This window comes from Cyrtonyx montezumae, unplaced genomic scaffold (assembly GCF_038088225.1).
Source record: "Cyrtonyx montezumae isolate F1298 unplaced genomic scaffold, pur_monq_1.0 scaffold_0, whole genome shotgun sequence".
Taxonomy (NCBI): Eukaryota; Metazoa; Chordata; class Aves; order Galliformes; family Odontophoridae; genus Cyrtonyx; species Cyrtonyx montezumae.
The window spans coordinates 12,912,321-12,937,467 of record NW_027071824.1 but is presented as its reverse complement, the minus strand read 5'-3'; the positions used below and the strand labels follow the sequence as shown (position 1 = coordinate 12,937,467).

At 36.4% G+C, this 25,147-nt stretch overlaps 1 protein-coding gene across 1 annotated transcript in view; it reads right to left on the bottom strand.

Annotated features, from left to right (window-relative positions):
• Nucleotides 1-25,147, bottom strand: part of PRKCE (protein kinase C epsilon) — a 272,383-nt gene that overhangs the window by 77,365 nt on the left and 169,871 nt on the right. The window contains exons 4-10 of the mRNA XM_065754869.1: nucleotides 24,888-24,922; nucleotides 23,429-23,514; nucleotides 20,378-20,510; nucleotides 17,313-17,455; nucleotides 16,708-16,804; nucleotides 15,326-15,540; nucleotides 11,603-11,776 (exon numbers count right to left, since the gene is read on the bottom strand). Of these exons, the coding sequence (XP_065610941.1) occupies nucleotides 11,603-11,776; nucleotides 15,326-15,540; nucleotides 16,708-16,804; nucleotides 17,313-17,455; nucleotides 20,378-20,510; nucleotides 23,429-23,514; nucleotides 24,888-24,922 (883 nt within the window). The remainder of the gene's footprint in view (nucleotides 1-11,602; nucleotides 11,777-15,325; nucleotides 15,541-16,707; nucleotides 16,805-17,312; nucleotides 17,456-20,377; nucleotides 20,511-23,428; nucleotides 23,515-24,887; nucleotides 24,923-25,147) is intronic.

Genomic DNA, 25,147 nt, shown 5'->3' with positions numbered 1-25,147 from the left:
TGGCATACTACTAATGGATAAAACATTACTTTGCTCTGGACAAAGTCAATAAATAAACCTCATTTCTGTCAATGCTATTTGCAGAATGATCTTAACCATGCAATCAGATAGTGGTTAACAAATTTTAATGAAGCTATACTGTGCTCCAAATTCTGAAAAAGGTGACATTTTAGGTTCAAGGGAACTGCCTGTGGCTTCTTAAAGCCAAGTCATCAGACTAAATCCAGTTAAAAAGCAAAGTGAAACAATACTCAGATATTGGATTACACATGTGGCTGAGATTACACGATAGCCTAAGGGATATTTGAACCACACCAAGTGTTTTATATAATAATACAACATTGAACTGTACTGTGGAAACCAGTTAATCTCCTCAGGCACATCACCCAGCAACAATTCTTTCTTAACTTTTCCCACAGGTTCATGGCAAATTTCCAAAAGTTCAGAGGTTTTGTACGTTTAAGCCTCTCTAAATTCAGATTCCTATCTAAAATTCTGTAAATTCTGATCCCAAAATCTCACTAGATAGGATCATCCTGTTTCTTGTTATGCCAGAAAAGCTCTGCAGGCTTCCTCTCCTATGCTGCTGAGTACAGCATTTGCCATTAAAGGACTTGCTCTTCAATACTGTGTGCATGAAAAGGAGGTTTATATATACAAGCAAATGTGTGGTGCTAGCCTGTCTGAATGACAACTCAGCAATGTGATCACCAAGTTTTTCACATCTGAATATAACTGAAGAGAATCAGGGATTAATTTCACCATGGTGAATACTGAATTTTAAACCCCTGAAGAAAGGCCCTTTTCCTGCCTAGATCTTGTATTTTTAGATAATTTTAGAGTGAAAGAGTGAGAATTCTTGGATGTCCCAATAAGCAAATTAAAAGCTCTTTTAAAACACATTCTCCTATTGTATGGGTCCAAAAATTGATCCATGGGTTTAAATCATCAACATATCCAATATAATTACTATTATTTATAAAAAAGTTGTCTATACCCTCACACTCAGCAATACTCAGATAAAAGTGTTAAATAGCCACTGAAATAAATTTAAACACGCCTTTAATTCATTTCTATCTCAGAAATTCAAGAAAAGAACATTGCAGACTGAAAACCTGAAAGAGGACGGCGCCACTGTTTGGCATGCTTTTTAATTTAGTCTAATGCATTATCCGGGATGCCCTTTTGGCCCTGGCATGACATTGCCAGCTGTGGTTTGCTGCCTATGCTACTGATGGGAAAACTCAAGATACTGTAACACTTGCATCTTTCATACAGCTTTTTAGCCCTCAGGCCTGCAAAACCTATCTTGAGACTGTACTATCAGATTTATTATGCATCATTTACCTGTATTAGAGACTGCAATACTTTTTGTACTCATTACAGAAAGCACATTAATCCATCTGTTGGAAATCCTTGTTTTCTTGGTTTTAGAAACTTCAGCATATTTAATTGATACTAAGGTAGTCAGATGCAGTAATTCACTATCGTAAAACACTATGGAGAAATAATGCAGTTTGGAGAACTTTAATGTCATAGACAGTATTTTCAGGTATACCACTATAAAGAAATTGTATAAATACTGCACCATAGGATCTTCTGTTTGCAGATGTGTTATTTAAGAGGACATTCCCAATACACAGAGAACACAATATTCTCCAACTTCTACATTTCTACATAATTTTCCGCTTTTCTACATGGTTTTTCACTCTTAACACTTCCCACAAGCTGTATTATGCGCAAAGATGTCACCACATTGAACATAATCTTTGGCTCATGAAATATTAAAATTGCACTATTTCCTGATAGAGTATCTTGAAAAATGCCATAATATGCTTTACCCTGTGTCTACATTCTTCCTGCACATCATCTTTGGTATTGTTAGGGACAAGATACTGGCTCGAACAAACCTTTGGCTGTTTTTATGTCTTGTTCAGTATTTCATGAGATCAAATTCTGATATTACCTTTTGTATGGCTCTCTCTATAAACTAGCTTTCCAAAAGAAAATGAAATAAAACTCAAAAGTTAAAAAAAAATCACAATTAAAGAGACAAATTATGAGCACAATACTGAAAATAGATAAATACATGCAAAATTCTTAGTTGATATGTAAAATTCTCTATTCAATGCATTTTTAGAATCCTTCTTCATAGTTATTTAATGATCTGTGTAAGCACCACACAGGTTTTTTCTTGTGTTTTTTGTTTTTTTTTTTTTTTTTTTTTTTTGTTCTTTTTGTTTTTTTGTTCTAAATGCTAAACATGAGTTACCTGAGCCAGGCTATTCCACTACCTATTGAAAGTCATTATTTGTTCACCTCTCTACACTGTCTGCATTTCTGTAGTTCTATAAATGCAACAGTGACCTTTGAAAGCATTAACTGGATCTACTTTCTTTTCCATATTTTTCTGTTTCCAGAACATGATTAATTTTTGGCAAAGCATATGCTTCACACAGCTGAAAACCCTGGCAATTTGTATGTATAAATTAATCAGACAACAGGAAATACCGTCCAAAACTGTAATGATTTCAGCGATCATCTGAAATAAGTAAAGCAGTACAGAAGAGAAGAGGGCATTTATCTTCAAGAAATAACTTTTTCTACACTTTTAGATGCAGTTCTAAGTAGAATTTTGTTTTAGCATTGTTTTTTTAAAACAGAAAATAGGTGCCATAGATTTTTGAAGAAACATCACAACTAGAGAATTTGAAATTACTTATGTGTGATTATGAGGAGATTTTTACAAAAAAAAAAAGTACAAAAGTTTAGAAAATGGATCCCCTTCATCCTTTTATCTGCTGAACTAAAAGTACCTAAAAGCACAATTTCCGTTCTCGTGCAGTTGTCAAGTTATATGCACTCTAAAGATTTTTCCCTGTACAGCTCATGTGTTTTACAGATCTACATTCACTGTTGCTAAATAGCAGTGAAAGTTGTATATACCCTTAATACATAATTTCTTCCCAGTTCAGAGACACCATGGAAACACAGGCATGCAAGTGACACATCACTTGCCCTTCTCTAAGGAGCCATTTCTTTCAACTGTTAAATTCATGTTATGGATTAACTTCCTTGTTATGTTTTTAAGGCGATAAACAATGCACTGAATACTTTCGAGCTTAAAGAATGGTCTTGGACCCACCCAACATGTGAAAACAAAGAAGTTCTTCACTCATTTCCCTGCATATAAGCACAAAGCTAAGCACCACTGTAATAGGCAAAAGCAAACCCTTCTGCAATCAAAAAAGTGCACGTATCTGTGCGTTGCTGCTAAAATTACTAAGGACTAAAACTGACATAAAATGGTATAAACTCAATTCTCTGAAATCTAATGCACCTATAACATTGTAAAAATAATCTGAGTATGGTGTCGTTCTGGGAAGCAGAGATTAGAAGAAATCTATTCTAAGTTACACCCTACTTGCGTTTGGCCTGCCTCCACACATGGTAGTATGTGCAGGTGACATTCTATGCCAACACTAAAATTATTCAGTGTGGCCCACAATATATTAAAATGTGAGATAAGACTGAATTTAAAATTATTACTCTGCACATTTCCTACTCCTCTCTCCCAAAATCAAACTAAAAGCCACAGTCCAGCAGGATTTTATTTTAAGCATCTTTGTCCAATTATCCTGTTGAATGATGGGTACCACATTGAGTACTCCATTCCCCCAAAATTTACTATATTAGGTATATCAGATAACAAGCCAACTAGCATGATGTTAAGACAGCAGTAAGATTCTATAGTGATTTTATAGATCCAGTAAGTGATGGATATCCTTCAGTTCTATTCAAAGTTGGCTACCCCTTTTGTCCTGTTTGGACAACAATATTCCCAGTTCCTCTGATCTCTGCTTAAAGCATGGTGTACTGGACAGTTAGACTTGCCAGAAAAGTTACTGGCAAAGCATATGCTACATTCTGAAAACTCTTCCCCTCAAACATGTCTCAACTGGAGCAAGAAATTTTTCTCAAGGGGAGAAGTGAACAGATTATCTGAAACTACATACTGCACAAGAGATATGCAAACAGTACTGAAAAAGGTCTTTACCTACACCTGTTATCCTTAAACCCTCCTGTCTGCACATGATCACAGCAGAACTAAAATCATGAAGCTGAATTTTCCACTTGGCTACACTAAGATACATGTAATACAGTCAACTACTGGCAGCATTAACTCCAAAATCCTAATATACTGGCATTAGGTAAATAAAATCATTACAAATTATAACTCACTCTCACCTATTTCATGACAGTAGTTATACTGAATTCTGGCTGCAGATGCTGAGTCAGGGCTATTCCCAGGGTTTCTTGAGGCCTCAAAAGGTTACAGCACAGCGAAACACGGAGCTGCAGCTGCAGCTCTCACTTTTATACTGCAAACTAGGAACAAGCCCTAGCTTTGAGAGGGTGTGAAAGAGTCCCGTTCAGTTTGGGTGCTGCATCACAAAATAAAAGTCTTTCCGGTCTGAAAGAGAAGCATTTAGACTTTTCTGATTGATGCCTTCTCTATGCTGGAGGAGCAGTTTCTTCTACAGGCCCTTGATGAGTCTGGCTGCGCTGATAGTCTGACTTGAAGTGTAACACTAAAAGGACTAATGTGAACAATGAGTCTTTAGTGACCTAACCAGGCTTTAATAATCCTTCAAGAACAGCTAGCAATAACTGAGCAGCATAACAGTAAGTTTCCAAAACCGGGTCATCATACTGGAAACAGGGGCTTGTGTGTGTGAGCAACACAATGATTACAGTATTTAATCAGCAACTTCACCATTCCAACTATTTTTGTCCACAGCGTCTACTTTTAGACAATACACTGATTGCAGTCAATGAATTCATGTTCAGTAGCAGTCAATAAAAAAAAAATTAACACATTAATTACTCAAAATTTTCAAAAACCTTATTCTACCAAAATCTCCTATATTTACAGGACTTTGATGGCATGATATAAGCCATCACCAGATATTACTCTAACTTCGAGTGCTTCATGACATTTTCTGAAGAATTAATTCAATGCAATTTTTGTGATGCAGAATGACTGTAGAAACCAAACTGGGAATAAAAAGATAGCCAATAATGCACGTATTCTGTGTACATACATAATAATACAGTTAAAATATTCAAATGAAGTTTGAATTTAAGTAAGTATAGATGGATATAAAAAGTTTACCATTTTATTCTACCTTTTTACTACAGTTAACAGTTTCCATTAAGGAATAATAATCAGAAAAATTTCTATTTAGATTGCATTAAAATATTTTAGCACTGAAATAGATAAAAATACAGGGGCTAATTTAGTCGTTTGTCACACACATGACAAACCCAGTGAAGCAGGGATAATAAGGAACAGAATCGGGACCTAAAAAGTTCTAATTTGACACTAATCAGTAATAAAAGGCAATGCAAACTTGTGCTAATCTGATTACACCCATATAGCAATATCTACATAATGGCTTTAGCTGCTTAGCAACAAAAGTACAAGAATACCAGATAAAATGGATTATAAACTCTGATTATTCCCAGATGAATGTTACAGTGGCCAGTCAGTAAGGTTAATTTGCACTGTATATCATAAATGGCACAGAAGTAATTTACTTTTTTTTTTGTACAGATATATGTAAGAAAAATATATGTTAAAGAAAGAAACAAAACAGCTTTTACATTACCCAAGATAGTTTTGGTTAACTATTACAGTGCTTCTTCTTGAATTAATTTAGAAAACAAGGCTTAAAGACATCTTAAATATATTCTCTTCCTTTACTCTTTTACATTTTCTGTCAGAGTATTTCACTTTAAAATTATAACTTCATTTTATATCTTTTCAAACATTCCACTTTTTGATACTGATCCTATAACAACATACTACTATATTATTGTACTACTGGACTTCCAATGCTCCCCCCCCCCCGGAAACCTTGAAATACATTGGTCACTCTGAAAGACATCTCCTATTTATTCCCATGCAAAATACAACAGATACAAGGAGGATAAGAACACTATTTGATAGAGCAAATTCTCAGCTACAAAACCGAATTTTTCAACACAGTCACCACCACCAGCAGCTATGCATTTTCATGAGCAATGAACAAGAGCTTGCATGCTGTGCTCATAGCAGTCTGCAACCACAGAGGTGACCCACCACTGCTGAAAAGCATCACCCACTGCCTCACTGTGCTCACATCCACTGTTTGGTGTCCATAAGCATTCAGCAAGTGTCAATGAACGCCTATGGGTGCCATTTATTTCTGCATGGAGGAATTCAATTCCATATCTTTGTGACTTTCAAGGTCACAAAACATTTTGTCAGACTGCCCCTCTGCCGTCAACTGCTGCACAACAAAATATAATGGAATATTTAAAGGAAGGTTCAATTCCTACTTCCATACCACCAATATCCACATCTGATGTTATGGGCCAACACAATAAGATAGCAGGCCTTGCTTCTAGAGCACCCTTCATTCAAGCCATGAGTAGAAGAAAAGACTGATCACTTTTGTTTTTGACAAAAAGGGGTCTGATGCAGAAAGAAGCTCAAAGATACGGCAAAAGTAGAAAGTAACAGCATGATTGCTGAAACTCAAACAAAATCTCCTAAGTCTTAGCTTTAAAACCCATCAGCCTTACCCAAAGCTCTCCAGACATTGTGCAAATGCACTGAGAGGAGCGGTACCCGAACCACAGTTATCCAAACCTACTACACAAAGCAGTTCTGAGCCTCTAGGTAGAATATAATGGTTAACAAATCGACATAGCAGTAATAGATTCATTACTGCCTATTCATAAATGTCCTTGAAGTCTTCCACCAGTATGTGGCTACTTTGTAGCATCAGAATACAGAGGAAAACCAAATGGCATTACAGGACTGCTTCAGAACTATGCACAGTGAATACACAGGTGGCAATGAACATGAAAGCCAATTGCATGGAAATAAAACATCGTTTTTAGGGTTGGATAAGCAATTTTCTTGTAGATGTTAGAAACAGTAGCTCTGTAGCATTTGACATTTATTATAAATTATCATAATCTTCCCATCTTAATTCACTAAAAAAATTATTTCTAAAGCAATTATTAAGATAATTTATTATAAAGCATGGAGTGTAAACATATATGTGTATATATTTATGTATATTTCACATGGTAGAGCTCTTCAAAATTTTAAATAACATAAGGAAGGTTGAAAGGGGCATGTGAGAAACAAAGTGAAGATATGTATACATAAATTTTTTAGAATCTCAACTTCCCATTAAAAAGTCTTTAATTTTCAGAGTTCTAAAACTTCCAGCTATGGACAAAATGCATTCATGCATGTGTTCAGAGAAAGCAGCTCTAAATCCTTAAGACTCCCTTACCATCCAACTGACTGAAGCATTAATAACCAAACTTGATGCTGACGCTGTCCCAACAGCTGATCACTGAACCAAGGCATAAGGCTGAAGTGAAGAGCATATAAGAGAGGGAAAAAGGGCAGTTGTTGTCAGAAAACCAGAATACAGAAGAAGACAAAGAGAAGGTAAGAGGAAAATTTGGAAAAAAAAACCAACAATGCAAACAGAAGTAGACCTGAACCTTCCCTTTCCCCATCTCTGCCATTTTCTCACTAAAGGACATGAAATTCCTTGACAAATCAAAGATGATGACAAGCAACAGTAAGCTCTTACAAAAATGCTGTGCACTGTATGGTGGGCTTCGTGCAAGTTTCTGTGAGTGTCATTATACAGACTGCAACATTCTTTACTTACATCCCAGTAGACAAACTGAAAGCTTTGTTATAAGTTTATGCTTACAAAGCAGGCCTCTGAAAACACTGATAGTTGCTTTGACCATAGTCTGGCCTAAAGAGAAAGGCACAGTATAGGATGCGATGCTGTTTTAGAATATATGCTTTACTAAATCACCTGAATTCCTTCTACATAAAAACACACTTCAGTAGTAGTTGTACTGAATAGATTTTACACTCTAATGTGTAGGACTGGGTCACAGAGTTCACACTTCAACTACTCCAGACAAAACATTATATGTCAGCTTCACACGCTTTATCTCAAGCTCTGGAATAGAACCCAGGTCTCTTGACTTCAGGTCACTGCAGAAGACTACAGCACTCCCCAAGTAAAACATTTATATGCAAATAATTTAAATACAGAATGTTGATTTTGTGGCTCATTTTTGATGGAATTAGAGCAAACTGGTTTCATCAAACAAAATTACTTACTGAGCTAAGCAAACAGGAAACAAATCGTATTTTATAAATAAACTTTTAGAAATTTATTAGTCTTTCAACTGTAGCCTCAATTTCTGAAAAGTACATTTAATTCCCTGGAAAACTTTGACCTGTGCATAGCATTGAGATTAACTGAGTGAAAGTATGTGCTTATAGTTAAGCAGGAATATTCTAATGAATTGATGCCACAGTATGATTATATGCTAATCCTGAGTTTAGAAGAATTATTCTTGTATTTAAATTAGTGATGCATATAAATTGTTTTTTTCCCAATAGCTATAACTTGCAGAATTTTCATCTGCATTATCAAGAAGCTTGATAGGACTGCAAAAGGTAAGCTTGGATACAGAAGGCAAAAAAAACACAGTATGCTGTTATTAACCATTATTTGGCATGATTTCTGAATATTAAATACATCTAAAATATGATCCCTTATTTATTTGTGATGTCAGTAACATAATTTAGTAAATGGTACTAATGAAAGTCTGCTTTACGGAAAAAAATACTAAAGTGTGCTGACTGTACAGTGCACGTTAGGCAACTTTTCCTTAGTAATAATGTGAAGACACTGAAGGAAAACACTGCACTATTTAATGTTGAACTCTTACATTTAAATCTTTGTGGAAGAGGAACAAAGCAGGCAGTTTTATTACATAAAATAAACCTCTGAGTACTTTGGCAACGAATACTGAGTCAACAATCCCATTTGTTAGGGTGCATGCAACAAATAAGCTTGACTTGAAACTTAAAATTTAATTCCAGAATGACCACTTCAATGACCAATTCTGTAAAACATAGCAGCTATGGCATACAACTGCAGTGTAAGTAACTAGATACTACTGTTCAACACATTTTAAACTCCACTGTACAGTGGCCTTTGTCTCAGTAAAGCTACTTTAACCGTACTTATTAAAGCAAGTTCTCCTATTTTTCTACTAAACACAAGCAAATAATTCACTGACTCATTCACTTACTATCATTTAATTTTTTTCATTCATAAATATTTTATAGTGTTAACAGATTTAATTATTAATTAGCGTTAGTATTAATTTTAGCTTTTACAGTTTTGCTTCCTCATAGAGTTCTTTGAGAATTGTTTGTGGGCTTGAAAAACGCAGATTTTTCAGCTATGGACTTCGCATTTGATTGGGTGTCATTCGATGTGGTATTGATCACTTGGTGTCATTGGCCCACGATCTGTAACTCTGTAAATTACCTAACCATCAATTCTTCTAAGTTCTTGAAAAAAAACCCCACATGTTATAATATTGTTACAACCATTCGTTGCAAAGTATCTCAGTTTCTCTAGGTAAGAGATCTAGGAAGAGAGAGTAAGAATTTCTGAATACCTTGCTTTGATACCTTGGAGTGAAGTGAGGAAGACAAAAAGCACAGTACAAAAGAAGCAATAACAGGTGGAAAAAAAAAAAAACAACCAACACAACAGAAAGGAATAAAGTCTTCAGAAAAACAGAGTAGTAGCTAGAGAAACTTGTGGCATAATTCATTTCATGTAAACTGTTTTGTATTGATATGTTCTGCTACACGATACAAAAATGTACAGTTGTACATTTATTTGTGTTTCAGAGTGCGTGGTTTGCCTTAGCCCAAAAGATACCTCTCTGTTCACAGAGTTTTTGTCCTAACCCCACTACAATTTTTCTATCACTTTCTTCATGTAAAATAGTAATTATGCTCAGTGACAGTAACACTATTTACAATATTTATACAAACACAATATATTCAAAATGCATGTAAAGTCTCAATAAGTGAAAGAAACACCCTTTGTAGACAAAGTGTACATGGAACAATCTTCCATATACACACTTTCCAGGGTAATTTTTTATGTGCGTGCTAACTTCAAAGCTTATAAAACACTAATACTTTTTTCAGTATTTTTAGAACTGTAAAATCATGTTAGGCATTTTTTATCAGAATATTTGAACACGCTATGATCTTGCTCCTACTAAACATTTTCTTCTGGCTTTCTCACTGTTTCATTTATTTTTCCTGACAACTTTGCTTGTAAATAATTCTACACAAGTACTTCACTAATTCATTTGTCCCATGAACCCACAGACATGGTTGGCAAGGTGTATACATTTACATAAGCACACACATATGCTAATATGAACCATTATGTACTCTTATTTTTGTTTAATATGCAAATTAAATTATTCCTTTAATCTAATAAACATCTGTTTCCTTAAATTTACTCAACTGCTCAAATGTAACATCTTAATGAGAGGAAATAAACCCAGTAGTTTGGATCTACATGATGACTGGTAAGTGAAGAATATTAATTTTCAAGTGTGTTATTTAAATATTATATACAAACATACACATATATATGTATATATACGCATTAAATGTATTCCCCGTAAGTCAATAGCTTATCCTGTTGAAATGAATGGCACGTTTAGTTTGACTGGCAAAGTTCAAACCGTTATGCTTTGAAACAGTAGACATTTTATCAGACAATTCGAAAATAAAAGATGCTTCTGTAAATTCAATTGTATACAACTAATATCCTATTTGCAAGACAGATTCACCTTGTGTACATTTTGTCAATAAAGCTCTCTGAAAAATTAAGTAAAAACTGTCAGATAAGATGAATGATGAGAGAAATAAAGGGCAAAAAAAAAGATAAACAGTAATGGTCTGTGACATAAATTAGGTCTCTTGCACTTAGACCGACTGGATTCGGAGATCCTAGATAGCCACACCATCCAAACATTTGCTTCATCTCAAATTCAAAACGTAAGCTAATACAAGGAATTTTATTTTAAGAAAAGTTATTAGCAAATAAAACACCATGGGAAAAGGCTCTCATTATCAGTTCCTTCCACCTTTCCTCCACCCTGGTACTCAAGAACATCACCAGCATTAGAATTATAGGAAATTATTTGATAAGCAGCATACTACTTCCTTTCTTTTTTGAGCATTGATTTTATACTACACAGCACAAGAATCTGAACAGATGAGCATTCTGCCATAATCTTATTTTTAACAAAATCATTTTAGAATTTTCCCTGTGAACACTGGATATTAAAAACACACGCACTTAATTCAATAGATGGTACACATTATAAATGTGCACAAGAATCTCTGAAAATGGCACCTCAGCAGTCTTTTTTTGTTTATTTATTTATTTATTTGAACTCGTATGCTGCCATCTCCTGGTACAGAGTAGTAGTGTTTTTGCTATTGATCAGTGGCCAATGTTCACATTCAGCACTACTGTAATGCTGAAATATCTGCATCTGTTCAGAAATGATTTTGCATTACTGTTGTACATCGTATGTTGCTCTCTGTTATTCTGGAAATAGCACATACTGTATCATGGGCATAAACTGGTAAAAGGCTCATGTAGTTTACCTTTGTCTGGAAGCAGCAGTAAAGTTGTGTTAGGTATGGATGTTTCCGTGCTAACGCCAGAATTCTCTTCTCTGTCATTGTGCAGTCTACATCATCATCTTGAAGTATGACATCTTTTTTCAAGACTTTCACTGCGTATACTTCATCTTTTCCCTTTAGCTCAGCTAACATTACCTAGAACGAACCAAAATTCTGTGTACACAAAAACAGTATGTACCATAAATGGAGGGCTGTGTATGAGTCTGAATGCACTGGAAATATAATGAATGGATAATGCAACAGTCCAATGTCAGTTACAGTTTCATCCAGACAAGTATGCATGCTTATAAATTTAAATTATTGTAATTTTAGGGAAAGATCTTGCTGGTATTGAAACAAGCCATACATAGTTAAGAATGCAAAGAGTAAGAAGTTTTTATCCCTTTATTTGCATATGCTAAGGAATTCCTATTAATGAGATCTCTAAAAAAAAGAAGGAACAAACTAATTTCCTCCTTTTATCTCCTGTTTTTGGTTGTGAGACTTGTATGCAACGAACCTGAAATACAGCCCCTCACATTACCCTGGCAGCTTTAAAACTGTTAATATTAACTGTTATTTAAAATTCAAGTTCTATGCTATGTTAAGGTTAGTTGTGGCTTAGAGCCAGGGTATGCTTCAGGGAACATATCAGAAAACAGGGAGACACAAAAGAACTGCTTCAGCGCTGTCCCTTTATATCTGCAGTTCCCATATATCAAGGAAGGGAGTACTTGCGAAACAGATTCACATTTCAGTTCTCCTTTTGGGTTCCACAGAGCATAGCACTGTGAAAAGAAAATCTATATGCACTGTAAATAGAGTCCCTTCTAACCTCATCAATTCCCTATTGTGGGAAGGTATCTGATGAATTATGTCATACATAGTTTTCCCAGTAGCTTTTTAACTCTCTTGTATTCATCATATCATGTAAATTGTTCAGTGAAGTAAGTAAATTTGAACTGGATATTATCTAGAGAGGAAATGAACTCAGAACTCCACAGCACTGTTCCTGGATGGATTTTTCCTGCTTAAACAATATTATTTCAGAGATAAAATGGAGGTCAGGGAGGACGTGGGCTCTCTCCGGAAGGAAACTGAAGACCTCGTCACAAAGGATACGGAGAAGGTGAAGGTACTCAGTGACTTCTCTGCCTCAGTCTTCACTGGCAAGGGCTCTAGCCACACCAACCAAGTTGCAGAAAGCAATGGTAAGAATTTAGAGAAGGCAGATCTGCCTGATGTAAGTGAAGATCAGATCTGAGACCATCTAAAGAACCTGAAGGTAAACAGGTCCATGGGACCTGAGAAAATTAATCCATGGGTTCTGAGGGAACTGGTGGCCCAAGTTCCAAAGCTACTATACATTCTATTTGAGAAGTCATGGCAGTTTGGTGAAGTTCCCACTGATTGGAAAAGGGGAAATGTAACCCTCAAGAAGGGAAAAAAAGACGACCCAGGGAACTATAGTCCTGTCAGTCTCACCTCTGTGCCTGGCAAGATCATGGAGCAAATCCTCCTGAAGGAACTACTAAGACACATGAAAAGTAAAGATGAAGTGACTGGTGATAATCAGCATGGTTTCACCATGGGCAGGACATGTCTCACAAACTTGGTGGCCTTTTATGCTGGAGTTACAGCATCAGTAGATAAGGAACAAGCAATTGATGTCATCTACCAAGACTTGTGCAAAACATTTGATACTGTCCCACAGGATACCCTGGTTGCCAAGATCTAGAAAAATGGATTTGATGGATGGACCACTGTCATGGTTTTATGATTTTCTGTATCAGTATTCCACATTATAACATCACGTAGCACATTGAGAGTTAAAGAGTACCTGCTCCACTTCAGTGGATCATCGATAGTTCTGGGTGTACCTGTCTCAGAAGAGAACTATGTACTCCAGAGGACTTTGTGTTGCTTTGTGTTTTTCCATTTTCCGCTCAGGGGGAAAGATAAAACTGTTGGCAATTCATGAGGCAGCTCTCTTTTCCCTTGCGGATCATCCCAGCAGAGAGTGCTCCCAAGCCATCTTGCATTCAGCATTAGCATAAGGCCTTTGGTTTACTCTCTCTTGTTTTACTTGATTTATTAGCCTCAATTCCAATTATATTGTATTATATTGTGTTCTGCATTCTGATATCATATTTATTAAATTAGATTCCCTTCTCTGATCGCTGCAAATGTTTTTTTTTAGGCCTATCCCCCTAACCTTTCCCTTTTCCCTTTCTTGGGGCATGGGTCCCTTCACCCCATTCATCATGGAACCAGGCCGAATCAGCCCATAAAACAATGACAACCACTTGCTGAATAAGGAATTGGCTGGATGGTCACACTTAAGAGATTTGTGGTCCATGGCTCAGTATCCAAGTGGAAACCAGCACTGAGTGGTATTCCCTCAGGGATCAGTGTTGGGACCAGCGTTACTTAACATCTTTGTAGGTGACACGGACAGCAGGATCAAGTGCACCCTCAGCAAGTCTGCAGACAACACCAAAGCTGAGTGGAGCAGTTGACACATCAAAGGGAAGTGATGCTAACCAGAGGGTCCTAGACAGACCTGAGAGGTAGGCCCACTCCAATGTCATGAAGTTTAACAAGGCCAAGTGCAAGGTCCTGCATCTCGGTTGGGCAATCTCAAACACAATCTCATCTACAGGTTGAGCAGAGAATGGCTCGAGAGCAGCCCTGAGGAAAAGGATTTGGGAGCGTTGACTCATGATAAAACTCAACATGAGCAGGCAATATACAATTACAGCCCAGAAGGTCAGCTGTATCCTGGGCTGCATCAAGAGATGCATAAACAACACGTTGAGAGAAGTGATTCTGTCTCTCTACTCTGTTCACGAGTCCCCACCTGGAGTACCGCATCTAGTTCTGGAGCTCTCAACACAAGGACATGGAGTTGTTGGAACAGAACCAGAGGAGGGCCATGAAGATTATAAGAGTGCTGGAGCACCTCCCCTATGAGGACAGGCTGAGAGAGCTGGGGCTTTCCAGCCTGGAGAAGAGAAGGCTCTGAGAAGACCTTTTAGCAGCCTGCCAGTACCTGAAGGGGCTCTATAGGAGAGCTGGGGAGAGAATTTTTATAAGGCCACGTAGTAACAGGACAGAGGGAAATGGTTTTAAACTGGAAGAGATCTACATTTAGTCTAGATATCAGGAAGAAATTCTTTACTGTGAGAGTGGTGATGAGATGCTGGAACAGGTTTCCTGGTTAGGTTGTGAATGTCACCACCCTGGAAGCATTCAAGGCCAGCCTGGATGGGGCTTTGAGCAACCAGGTCTAGTGGGAGGTGTCCCTGACTAAAGCAGGGGAGTTGGAGCTAAATGATCTTAAGGGTCCCTTCAAATCCAAGCCATTCTATGATTCTGTGATTTGTATTGTTGATCAACACCTATGCAACTGTATGTATATCTTCACTACCAACATCTTAAAATACTGAAGCAGTGACATTTTGTTTCACAAGACTTGATCTTAGTTACTGTAGCAAGATAAACCACAGAAAATTCCAGCTGATCATTTGATAGATATTCATGATCACCACCTCAAAAGTGGCTTTTACCCTATGCATAAAATATGTAAGGAAACCACTAGAGTGGGAACACTTTTAAAATATCAGTATGAGTATTTCCCAAGCAGTGCAGTCAAAAATAGCCTACGTACCAAGGGGAAAAAAAAAGCCAAAACAATCTACCTACCTTGCCAAAGCTGCCTTTCCCTAATACTTTGATGAAGTTGAACTCTTCAAGGCCTATTCGCTTGGTCTGGGCTTGTTTGACCTCCCCATTTTCACCATTCTCCCCAGGTTTGTTAAGCTGGTTATCAGCTGATGTTGTAGCGGTTGCCCTGTGTTCCTCTCCCCGGTTGTCAAATGACAATGCTTTCCTAATATTGTTTTCCAGCTCCTTGATTTCTGTGGAAACATGAGGAAGTTTTAAGCAAACATCTTAACCTGTGTTAGTCTGTATCAGTTTGGAGAAGGACCATTCACCATCCTTGAAGGCATTCTGCAGCTAAGTATACATATTTAGTAAATTGTTTCTTCACTTTGCAGTAATCAGACAAAAACCTGCAACAGGAAGAGTGGCCTTTTGAAATGAACCTAAAAGAATGACACATCCAAAACCAAAATGGTCAGTCAGGAGAGTGGACAAATGGATGTTTAAGTGATTTATTCACGTGTTTTGCTTCCACAGAACAGTACTTTGTTTTAAATCCTCTATCTTCCTGCCTCACTTTATTACCTTCCTGATTAAGTCTTTTCTTCTGAAGTTCAAAGGACAGCTGAGCATCCCAATCCTCGGAAGCCAACATGTATGGAGTATTTTACTTAGCTCCAGCTCTTATCAGACACAAGTCAACAAAGTATTCGACAACTTGTTATTGCTACTTCATGTAGCAATTGTGTAGATCTGCTAAATGGTTTTCAAGGCTTCTAAAGACAAAAATTCAATGAGTCCTGATGGTTAAAGAACCTCAGAATCTGTTTCAAGCTTTTATGTAGTAATTCTGCCTCTTGGCCTTGGAAGCAAAAACTTTTGTGGACACCTAGATGAGTTAAATGTAGAGGAGTATATAAACAAAGTCTTTATTCTCATTTTAACAAAAATATCAGATATTTCAAAATCATTATTTACCAAAAATGTTTAACGTGGAACTGCAAAGTAATTTTATCCTAGAAACTTATTAAAAGATACAGGCTTTTCAGATAGATTAAAACACTCAAGTTCTGTGGCACTATTTAAAATGTTATCAGTCTTACAATAGCACAACTTCCCTACATAAAAGTATTTAGTTAGGCAAGGACTCATCTGGTAAACTTACTAATATTCTGGGTTTTATAATTTTACCACTCAATTCACCTTTTGAAACTTAATTCACGAATATAAAAGAAATGAGATCAAGCCTTTAAAAACAAGTTTTTACAGTTTGTATCTTTCTCATTAAAAGCTTCATTTTCTGGTTGTAGCTACTTGGTTGATTAGGTTCTACAAAGGCTGCAGCTGAGGTCTTTTCTTACTTCTCATAAAGAAGGGCAGTAAGTGACAGTACGTATTATTTAGAAAATAAAAAGTTTAACCTTGATCACATGGAGAAGTTGGTGCCGACTTTGACCTATCTTCTTCTGATGATGTGCTTCCAGGAACTGGTTGCTGATTCTCTGCACCTGCAATTAGCTAAAAACATATCCAAGAAGGGTTATAAGTTATAAGATCCTCTGGAACAGGGTGCTGAGTGGAAATTTATCAACATTAATTCACAAGTAGAAATATAAAGAAAACTGAAGATGTTCTAGCTCTTTTACCAGCACTTCTTAACAATGTTACTGTTGGGGTAGCACAGTCTCTCAAGCAATCAATAATGTTAATTCTGAGGCATAGACGTACTTATGTTTCTACAAACTGCTGTGTCAGATATTGTTTCTCTTTCAAATCTCCTTTCTTAGAATTAAAAAGGGAAATATTTCCAGTCTATAGAGTCTCCATCTCTACAAAATTATATCAGCTCAAAATAAATTTCAAACTGAAATTCAGAATAGAGGAATAAATCAATAGCCAAATTCTTATTTATTTACTAACTTAAAACAAATAAAAAGCTTTTGTGCTAGTCAAGTGAGAGGAATTGAGCTCCAGCTTGTGAAGCTACAGCACAGTCATACCAGTCTCATTTTTATAGCAAAATTACCTTTTTCCTCCTCTGCCCACTATTGGTGATTTTATCTGGAGTGACTCCAAGATCAGCAAGAACTTTGGCTATGCCTCTAGCATCCACTCCACAGTTTGGTGCCACATTTGTTTCACAGCGTCGATGTACATTCATCTTGCAAACTGCAATGAAATGAAAAGTAATAAAGTAGAATAAATACTAAATTAGCATTCATTTTGTCTTACTTTAACAAAATCTCATTGGATCTACAAATAGTTTTCTCAAATAAATATAATTTCAGTAGAAAAATACTTATCTAGATTTGTAAATACACTTGAATGGAACTATAAAATGACTAAACTACTTATTGTTCTGCTATGAAAATACAGAACTCTGTTTTCATATAGTCCTCAGAACAAACAAAAACATCTGAAGATACTATAAATCTTATGCAGAATTAGAAATAGATGGAAAATCTCACAGAGCTTGAATTTTAGCATTACATTATCTCTCATTTTGTACTGTTGTTTCTTGCTCAGTTTTACACAGGAAAATTCATTCCTACTATAGGCAGACCTAAAATCATCAGCACTTTAAGTTCTTTGGCACTTTCAAACATTCTCCTTCTTTAGATGATAATCCATTTTCTAAGCTCTGTGTCTTAAATACCATCTCCTGAAACTAGCATACCAGTAGGAGGGAAGTAAGGTTATAATGCTTCCAGAGTAAGCTGTCCTGAGAAGCACCTAGCTCTATTAAAAGTACCATGGAGTGAGGAGACACATGACTTATCTTAGATTTCACTGCCCTCTTGTGGAGTAAGACAAAGAAAGCAAAATTGCAACCGCAGTTAAATACAAGCTAAACATTCAAGTTATCCATTCCTCATTTCATTATATTTAGACCAAGCTCCAAGATAAAATGTTAAAAGTAAGTTTCATAAATCTGCACTTTGTTATACTGTTAATCAATAGCAGTTTCACTACATAAACCCTTAAGAAACATTTGCCTCAGACCATGACAGCAGTGCAGATCATTTATGGAAGTAACCATGCACTTCAGAGAGCAGGTTTCCAAGTATACTTCTATTTCCATGTATATTTCAGCCCACAAGAAAAGCAAAAAGAAATAGCTACACGTGGTGCTTTCAGTGTGTGTATATTCCGTGATGGAAGCTAAGTGGTAGGATTCATAAGAGAAGACACTGAGGAACTGAAAGCAAAACATTTCTGTGTACTTCAACTTCATGCAGTGGGGAAAACTACAAAGGAAACAAAATCCAAAAAGAGGAAAAAATATAGCTCTGTAATTCACTTTTCATGGTATTAATAATTTCACTGGGCAAGCAAGTACATCTCTGAACATGTAAACATTGCTCAGCACTTCTTAAAAAAAGAAAAAGCAAAAAATTACAAAAAATAACACTCCAGCTTGGAAGAATATTAGATTTCATGAAGATAATACTGTATTTTTATATGTATTCATTTTGTAAAAACGTAGATAGCAACACAGGCTCTCTGAACTAATGTTTGTGTGCATCCACAGTCAATTCATGCATATTAGACATAACATTATTCTCTATAGTTGAGAGGAAATGAATGACTGTGGTACCTGAGAGAGAATATGCCAGTGAACTAATAACTTCATAGATTAAGGTGGAGAGGTACTATAGTTCTGATTAAAAATTCAGGAAAAAAAGAAAGAATCAACCGAAAAGACTTTTCTGAACATATTCCTATGTAATTAAGATAGCAATTTGAACAGAATCTTTAATAGTAACAAAGTAACAGCATTTCAAGTCACTTTATCACTAAGCACTAGCTAGAATCACAAGGGAGGGCTGGAATTTCACAGTGCCCCGAGTGTGTATCTATTAGCCATGAAAGGCATGCTTTCTTTCTCTTACAGATCAGCAATGTGACACAAAACATTAGTTCTGACCTTCACCTATAACTATGCTTTACCTTAAATAACTGCAAAAGACAGTATTTCAGAGATTACACATTTAGACATACATAGAGGACTGCTGTGAAAGTAACACCTCCTGTTTTATGATGTTGGCCCACAGTGTCAGAGCAGATGCTGGTGGTATGGCTGTAGAGGTTGAACCTTCCCACCAGTATACCATTACGTGTTGTTGTCCTGTGACAGATGGCAGCAAAGAGGCAATGTGACACAGTGAGGTTCAAAATGGTGGCACATATAGAGCAAAGGTGCGTATTTTAATTCTTTCATGAAGAAAAAATGGCATCCAATGATACTCAGACAATGGATGGGAGCACAGTGGGTGGCACATTGCAGCAGTGGCAATACTGACATTAGGGCATGTCCACTGGTGCAGACGTTTACGAAAGTGACATGCAAATTCTAGTTCATTGCTGATAAAAACACACAGCTAACTGTGGTGACTGTGTTGAAAAAATAGTCTTCTCTAGCTGAGAACTTGCTCTATCAAATCATGTCATTTTGTTCTTTTTATCTGCTGTAGTTTCCGTGGTAATAAATAGGAGGCATTACTTTGAGCGTCCTATGTACATAGAAAGATGACCTATCCATTCAGAAAGTATAACAAAATGAAAGTTTGTAATGTTTGTTATGTATTACCCTTTAAGGAACTGAGAATCTTCATGACATCGTAACTCACCAATTGCAGTACTTTGTTCACTATTTCTAAAATAATATTTTTCCTTTGTATTTATATTTCACTTTCTCCCTTTTAGAATATTCAGCTGTTCTTGAAACAAGTAGACAACAGAATAACAGAACCCAGACATTTCTATCTGTCAGCTAAATGACTCAAACATTCCTTCCAGCAGTTGCTTCACATACAGTCCAGTTTAAACAGCTCTTAAGCTACAAAAGGTCTTCTGCTTTCTGAATATAAGGTGCTAGGCAGACCATCATAAAACATAATTCAGATAGATATTAAAACATCTCATCTTCTGGATGTGGAAACATGACTGCTTTGGACTAGCCTTCAATACAGAGGAAGAGATAGAATAACTTGGAAATAGTAGCTTTTTAAATTATTATTACGTCAGAGAAGGTCAAATCTACTGCACTTATATAAAAAAAAAGAAAAGCTCTAAAGTGACAGCCTTTACCTTTGCATTGTAAACCTTGTCTCAAAAGACCCCAGAGCAATGAACCACAGTGGTCACAGAAGGTGGGCACTTTGTAATTGTGAATGCTAAACTTGTGAGGCATGTTGACACTGAAACGCTGAGATCCCACTTGCTGAAAAAGAAGAGCACAACACAATTCATTCTATTTAATCTCTTTATACTCCTCAGCATACAACAAGGCTTTTTATGTTTTGAAACTACACAGAATTAAAAAAAAAATGAAATAGACATATACTCAAAAGGTGATCTTTGAATTAGGTATGCTCTAGACTTCTCCTCACTGTTTTATCTGGGGGAGAAAAAGGGGAAAAACTGCTGTTGTCCAAGATAAAAAGTCTAAAGTATACTTCCTAGTACTTCTGGAAACAACAAATACACAGCTATCAGGAAAGATCTCTTAATGTGGAAGGCAAGGAAGTCACTCCCAATTGTTTGAGGAGCAGGAGGCAGAACTAATACAAGAATAAGAAAGAGATACATATCACAACCCATTTACCTTCTCATATCTCTCACTGTTCTTTAGATGATGAAAATGACAACCATTAATTGTGTTTAGGGATTCCAAAGTTTAATTACTTACTAATTGAAGGATGTCACTGATACGTTTTTATAGTGACCACAGTATAGCAGGAGATTTATTTGAGTATTTTTCCTTCCCTTTCCTATTACCACTGGCTTCTCTCCAATGATCGACTACCCATTCTAAACAATGAGAGCATTATTATCAGCAAAGAATGCAGGTCTCCACCGGTCTGGAGCCTGGGAATATAAATCCACACATGACTTCATATCTTCCTGTGGGTACCATGCATAAACAGCACTAGATAAACACAGTCCTTTATCACAGTCCTATACAAGAGATCAGCTTTTGAGCACAATATACTGATTGCGAACCAGATATTAAAGAGCACTTCTGATATGAAGAATGGCAGTGAAGTGCCCACAAAGAATGAGAATAATCAATGTTTCATCCAAATTCAAATAAAAGTTGCAAGACTGGCTTAAAAACATAGCCACACATAGCTCTTCTGACATATAAATATAGTCTTTTAACAAATTGAAACAAAAATGTTCTTCTGCATGGCCAATGAACTGCCATCATTGATAGGCTGCCACATCTCAGCCTATGTACTTTGTTACATAAAACTGGAAAATTAACAGTCATCAAAAAGACAACAACCAACAACAAAACATAAAACCTACCCCCTTCCCCAATGGTCCCCTACTATACCATCCAAGAAAGGACATACTTAAGTAGCTGAGGAATTGAAGGAAACTGAACGAAACAGCTGTCAGAGCATTCCTTGGTGTATGGCTGTCTACAGAAATTCATGTTAGTTTACTAAGCTAGTCTAAAAGGGTCATCTTAGTTGAGACAGACCTTTCACCCAATTGAAAGTATTGTTTCCTATTCTGAAACAGCTGAATTTTCTTCTGGCAGATATATTTACTTTCCTGACCGAACAGTTCTGAAGGCAGCTAATTTCATAATTTAGATTAACCAAAACTTAAACACATATTTGTTAATCGACTTTACATAAAGGCAAAAGCTTGCTGAATGTAAGGAGTGCTTACACTGAAAACCCTATCAATCATACATGCAATACCTTGTTATACCAGTGCTGTCTTATATAATTCCAGGAGCCTTCTTTAGTACCTGGATGAGTTGTGTTCTACATTTTGACAGGTTGGATGCAGTATTTGTAGAAGTTTTCTGAACAATACTGTGGTCTTCTATGTTGATGTAAGATATACAAGCTTACTGCCTATCCAGTCTGCTAGGAACTCACCCACACAAAACGTAGTGAGAAGAAAAGCACCACAAGAAGGCCAACAGCATCCTGTCCTGTATTAGAAATAGTGTAGCCAGCAGGAGCAGGGAGGTGATCATCCCCCTCTACTCAGCTCTGGTACGGCCGCACCTCGAGTACTGTGTTCAGTTTTGGGCCCCTCACTACAAGAAGGACATTGAGGCCCTGGAGCGTGTTCAGAGAAGGGCAACAAAACTGGTGAGGGGTCTGGAGCACAAGTCTTATGAGGAGCGGCTGAGGGAGCTGGGATTGTTTAGTCTGGAGAAGAGGAGGCTCAGAGGAGACCTTATTGCACTCTACCACTTCCTGAAGGGGGGTTGTGGTGAGGAGGGGGTGGGCCTCTTCTCCCTGATAAATAATGACAGGATGAGAGGGAATGGCCACAAGTTGCGCCAGGGAAGATTTAGATTAGACCTGAGGAAACATTTTTTTTCTGAAAGAGTGGTCAGGCACTGGAATGGCCTGCCTAGGGAGGTGGTTGAGGCACCGTCCCTAGCGCTGTTCAAGAAGCGTTTAGATGAGGTGCTAAGGGATTTGATTTAGTAGCTTAGTGGGTAGGGATGGTGATAGGAGGATGGTTGGACTAGATGATCTTGTAGGTCCTTTCCAACCTAATGAACCTATGAACTCCCCCATAGAGCCCTCATTGAAGCCTTCCAGTTCGTAAAAGTAACTTTTAAACAGGAAGGGGATCAACTATTTACACAGTCTTAATAGTGATAGGATGTGGGGGAATGGCTTTAAACTAAAACAAAAAGAAGGAATATTTAGAATAGATGTTAGGAGGACATTTTTTACTCATAGAGCAGTGAAATGCTGGCACAGGCTGCCAAGAGAGATTGTGGGTGCCCCATCCCTGGAGATGCTCAAGGCCAGGTTGGATGGGGCCCTGGACAGACTGAGCTAATGGGGAGCAACTCTACCCACATCAGGGAGTTTGAAACTAGATGATATTTATGGTCTCCTCCAACCTAAACCATTCTATAAGTACATAAAAAGTTCACAAATTAAAAATAAATTGTTTTATAATAATTTCCATGTAAATTAAACTATTGTGATATTCTGCCATTCTGAAGTTCTACATCACAACAGAACAAGAAGGGCACAAAGAAGTTTATAAAATGTTTTGATCAAATACCAGACACAACGCTAATATGAAAAGAAGAAAGACACAACATTATCTAGAGAATGATTTTTTTTTTTTTTAATAAACATTTACCTCATCATGGGTTTCCTGTTTTTTTAAACCGGCACATTTCGTTATTATAAGTTCATGGCATCTCTTGTGGACTACACAAGTGCAAACTGCGAACAACAACAACAACAAAACATCAGATAAAAAGAGATTTAATGAAGACTGATTTAAACCTGATTTAAAGACTAGAAGTGCTGGGATATTAAATACAGGTCACAGGTAAGTAGTATTAAAGAAGCCTGGCTTACCGGTCAGAAGACAATGGACTTTTGAGACCAACAAGGTTTAAGAAACTACAGCATATCTGCCAAAATCTCAAGATGCATAAACCACTACAAAAATACTAGCTATGTTTTTTCCTGATTTTTTCATAACATTTATTTAATAAAGTCCATGATATCCAAATTAAAAGAAACAAAAAGATAAAAGACAATTACTGTCTGAAGAGATTCCAGCAAAAAAAAAAAAAAAAAAAAAAAGATAATTCATTGTAAAATTCAAGAACCAAAAAAGGAAGGTGAACTTTCCTTCTGTAATACATTATTAAATGTTGATAAAAAGAAAAGTGTTTCAAAAGGCAGAAATATTTTGTCAATATTTGTACTGATTGCTTAAGCAATTAATAACATTTGCAGATATGAAAGATTAAACATTACAAGGACTATAACAGTGTAGTATTCAAGGTCATTAATTCAAGTAAAAGAACCTGCTTTGAGGTAAAAGAATGAATTGGATTTTTTTCTAGCATTGGTCATTGTCAAGAGCAAAAAAAATCAGAACTCAAGTAATCTCAGTTGTACATGAATGCCATATTTCTTGTCATAACATGTAAAATCATTATTTGCATTTATTTATTTACAGCAAAATTTCATCAAGCCTTTTGTAATGAAAAATCATCACTAACTTGGTCATTTTTACTTGTCACATGAGAGAATTAGTTGTTATACATCATCCCAAGAGGTGACTGCATAGAAAAATTAAGAGTACAAGAAATTCAGATGAAAAATTTAGTTCAAAATGAAGCATTCGTGCAGTCTTTGTTATAACCTTCTTTAATTATGACCTCTATAATTATCTCATCTATTTAATTACAGCCTATGCAATTACCTGGAACTAATTAATAGCAATTCTTAAACTGAATAAAGACTTAAGGAGAATAAAGACAATTTTAAAATGCGTGAGATGAAAAACAAAGAAGCCAGCATCCCCAGACATGCCATCCTAGTTGAATATGCAGAGACAGAGACCTTGCTGTTCAGAGATGTTAACTGTGCTGCTATTTCACATATACTGCTTACGACCAACATTCTTGACAAATCTTACCGTGACTTACTGAAAAGACTGAATTTTGGTGAGACCAAAATATTCTAAGTGTGCTAAATCCTTATCATTGTACATATAATTTTTTGGATGTATATATCATTTACTATTTATATATTACTACGTATGTATTCAAACTGTTTCCCTGTAGACTTTCTCTTACCTTGACATTGGTATCCCTGTTTTCCTATTACACCCCTGAAAATAGAACAATGTTTTAGAAAATTAAGAATATGTATTTATAAAAATGAAAAACATTTTCCCCCCTTTTTTAAACGAGATATGTACAGGTTTAAAAGAATTAATTCTTTTAATCACTAATCTGATAATTGCATTCCTGTACTGAAATTAGTTCAAGGAGGTACCCCATTTCAATTGCTTAACAGTTCAGAATACAGCCTGTGAAGGGAGGCAGGAGTAAAG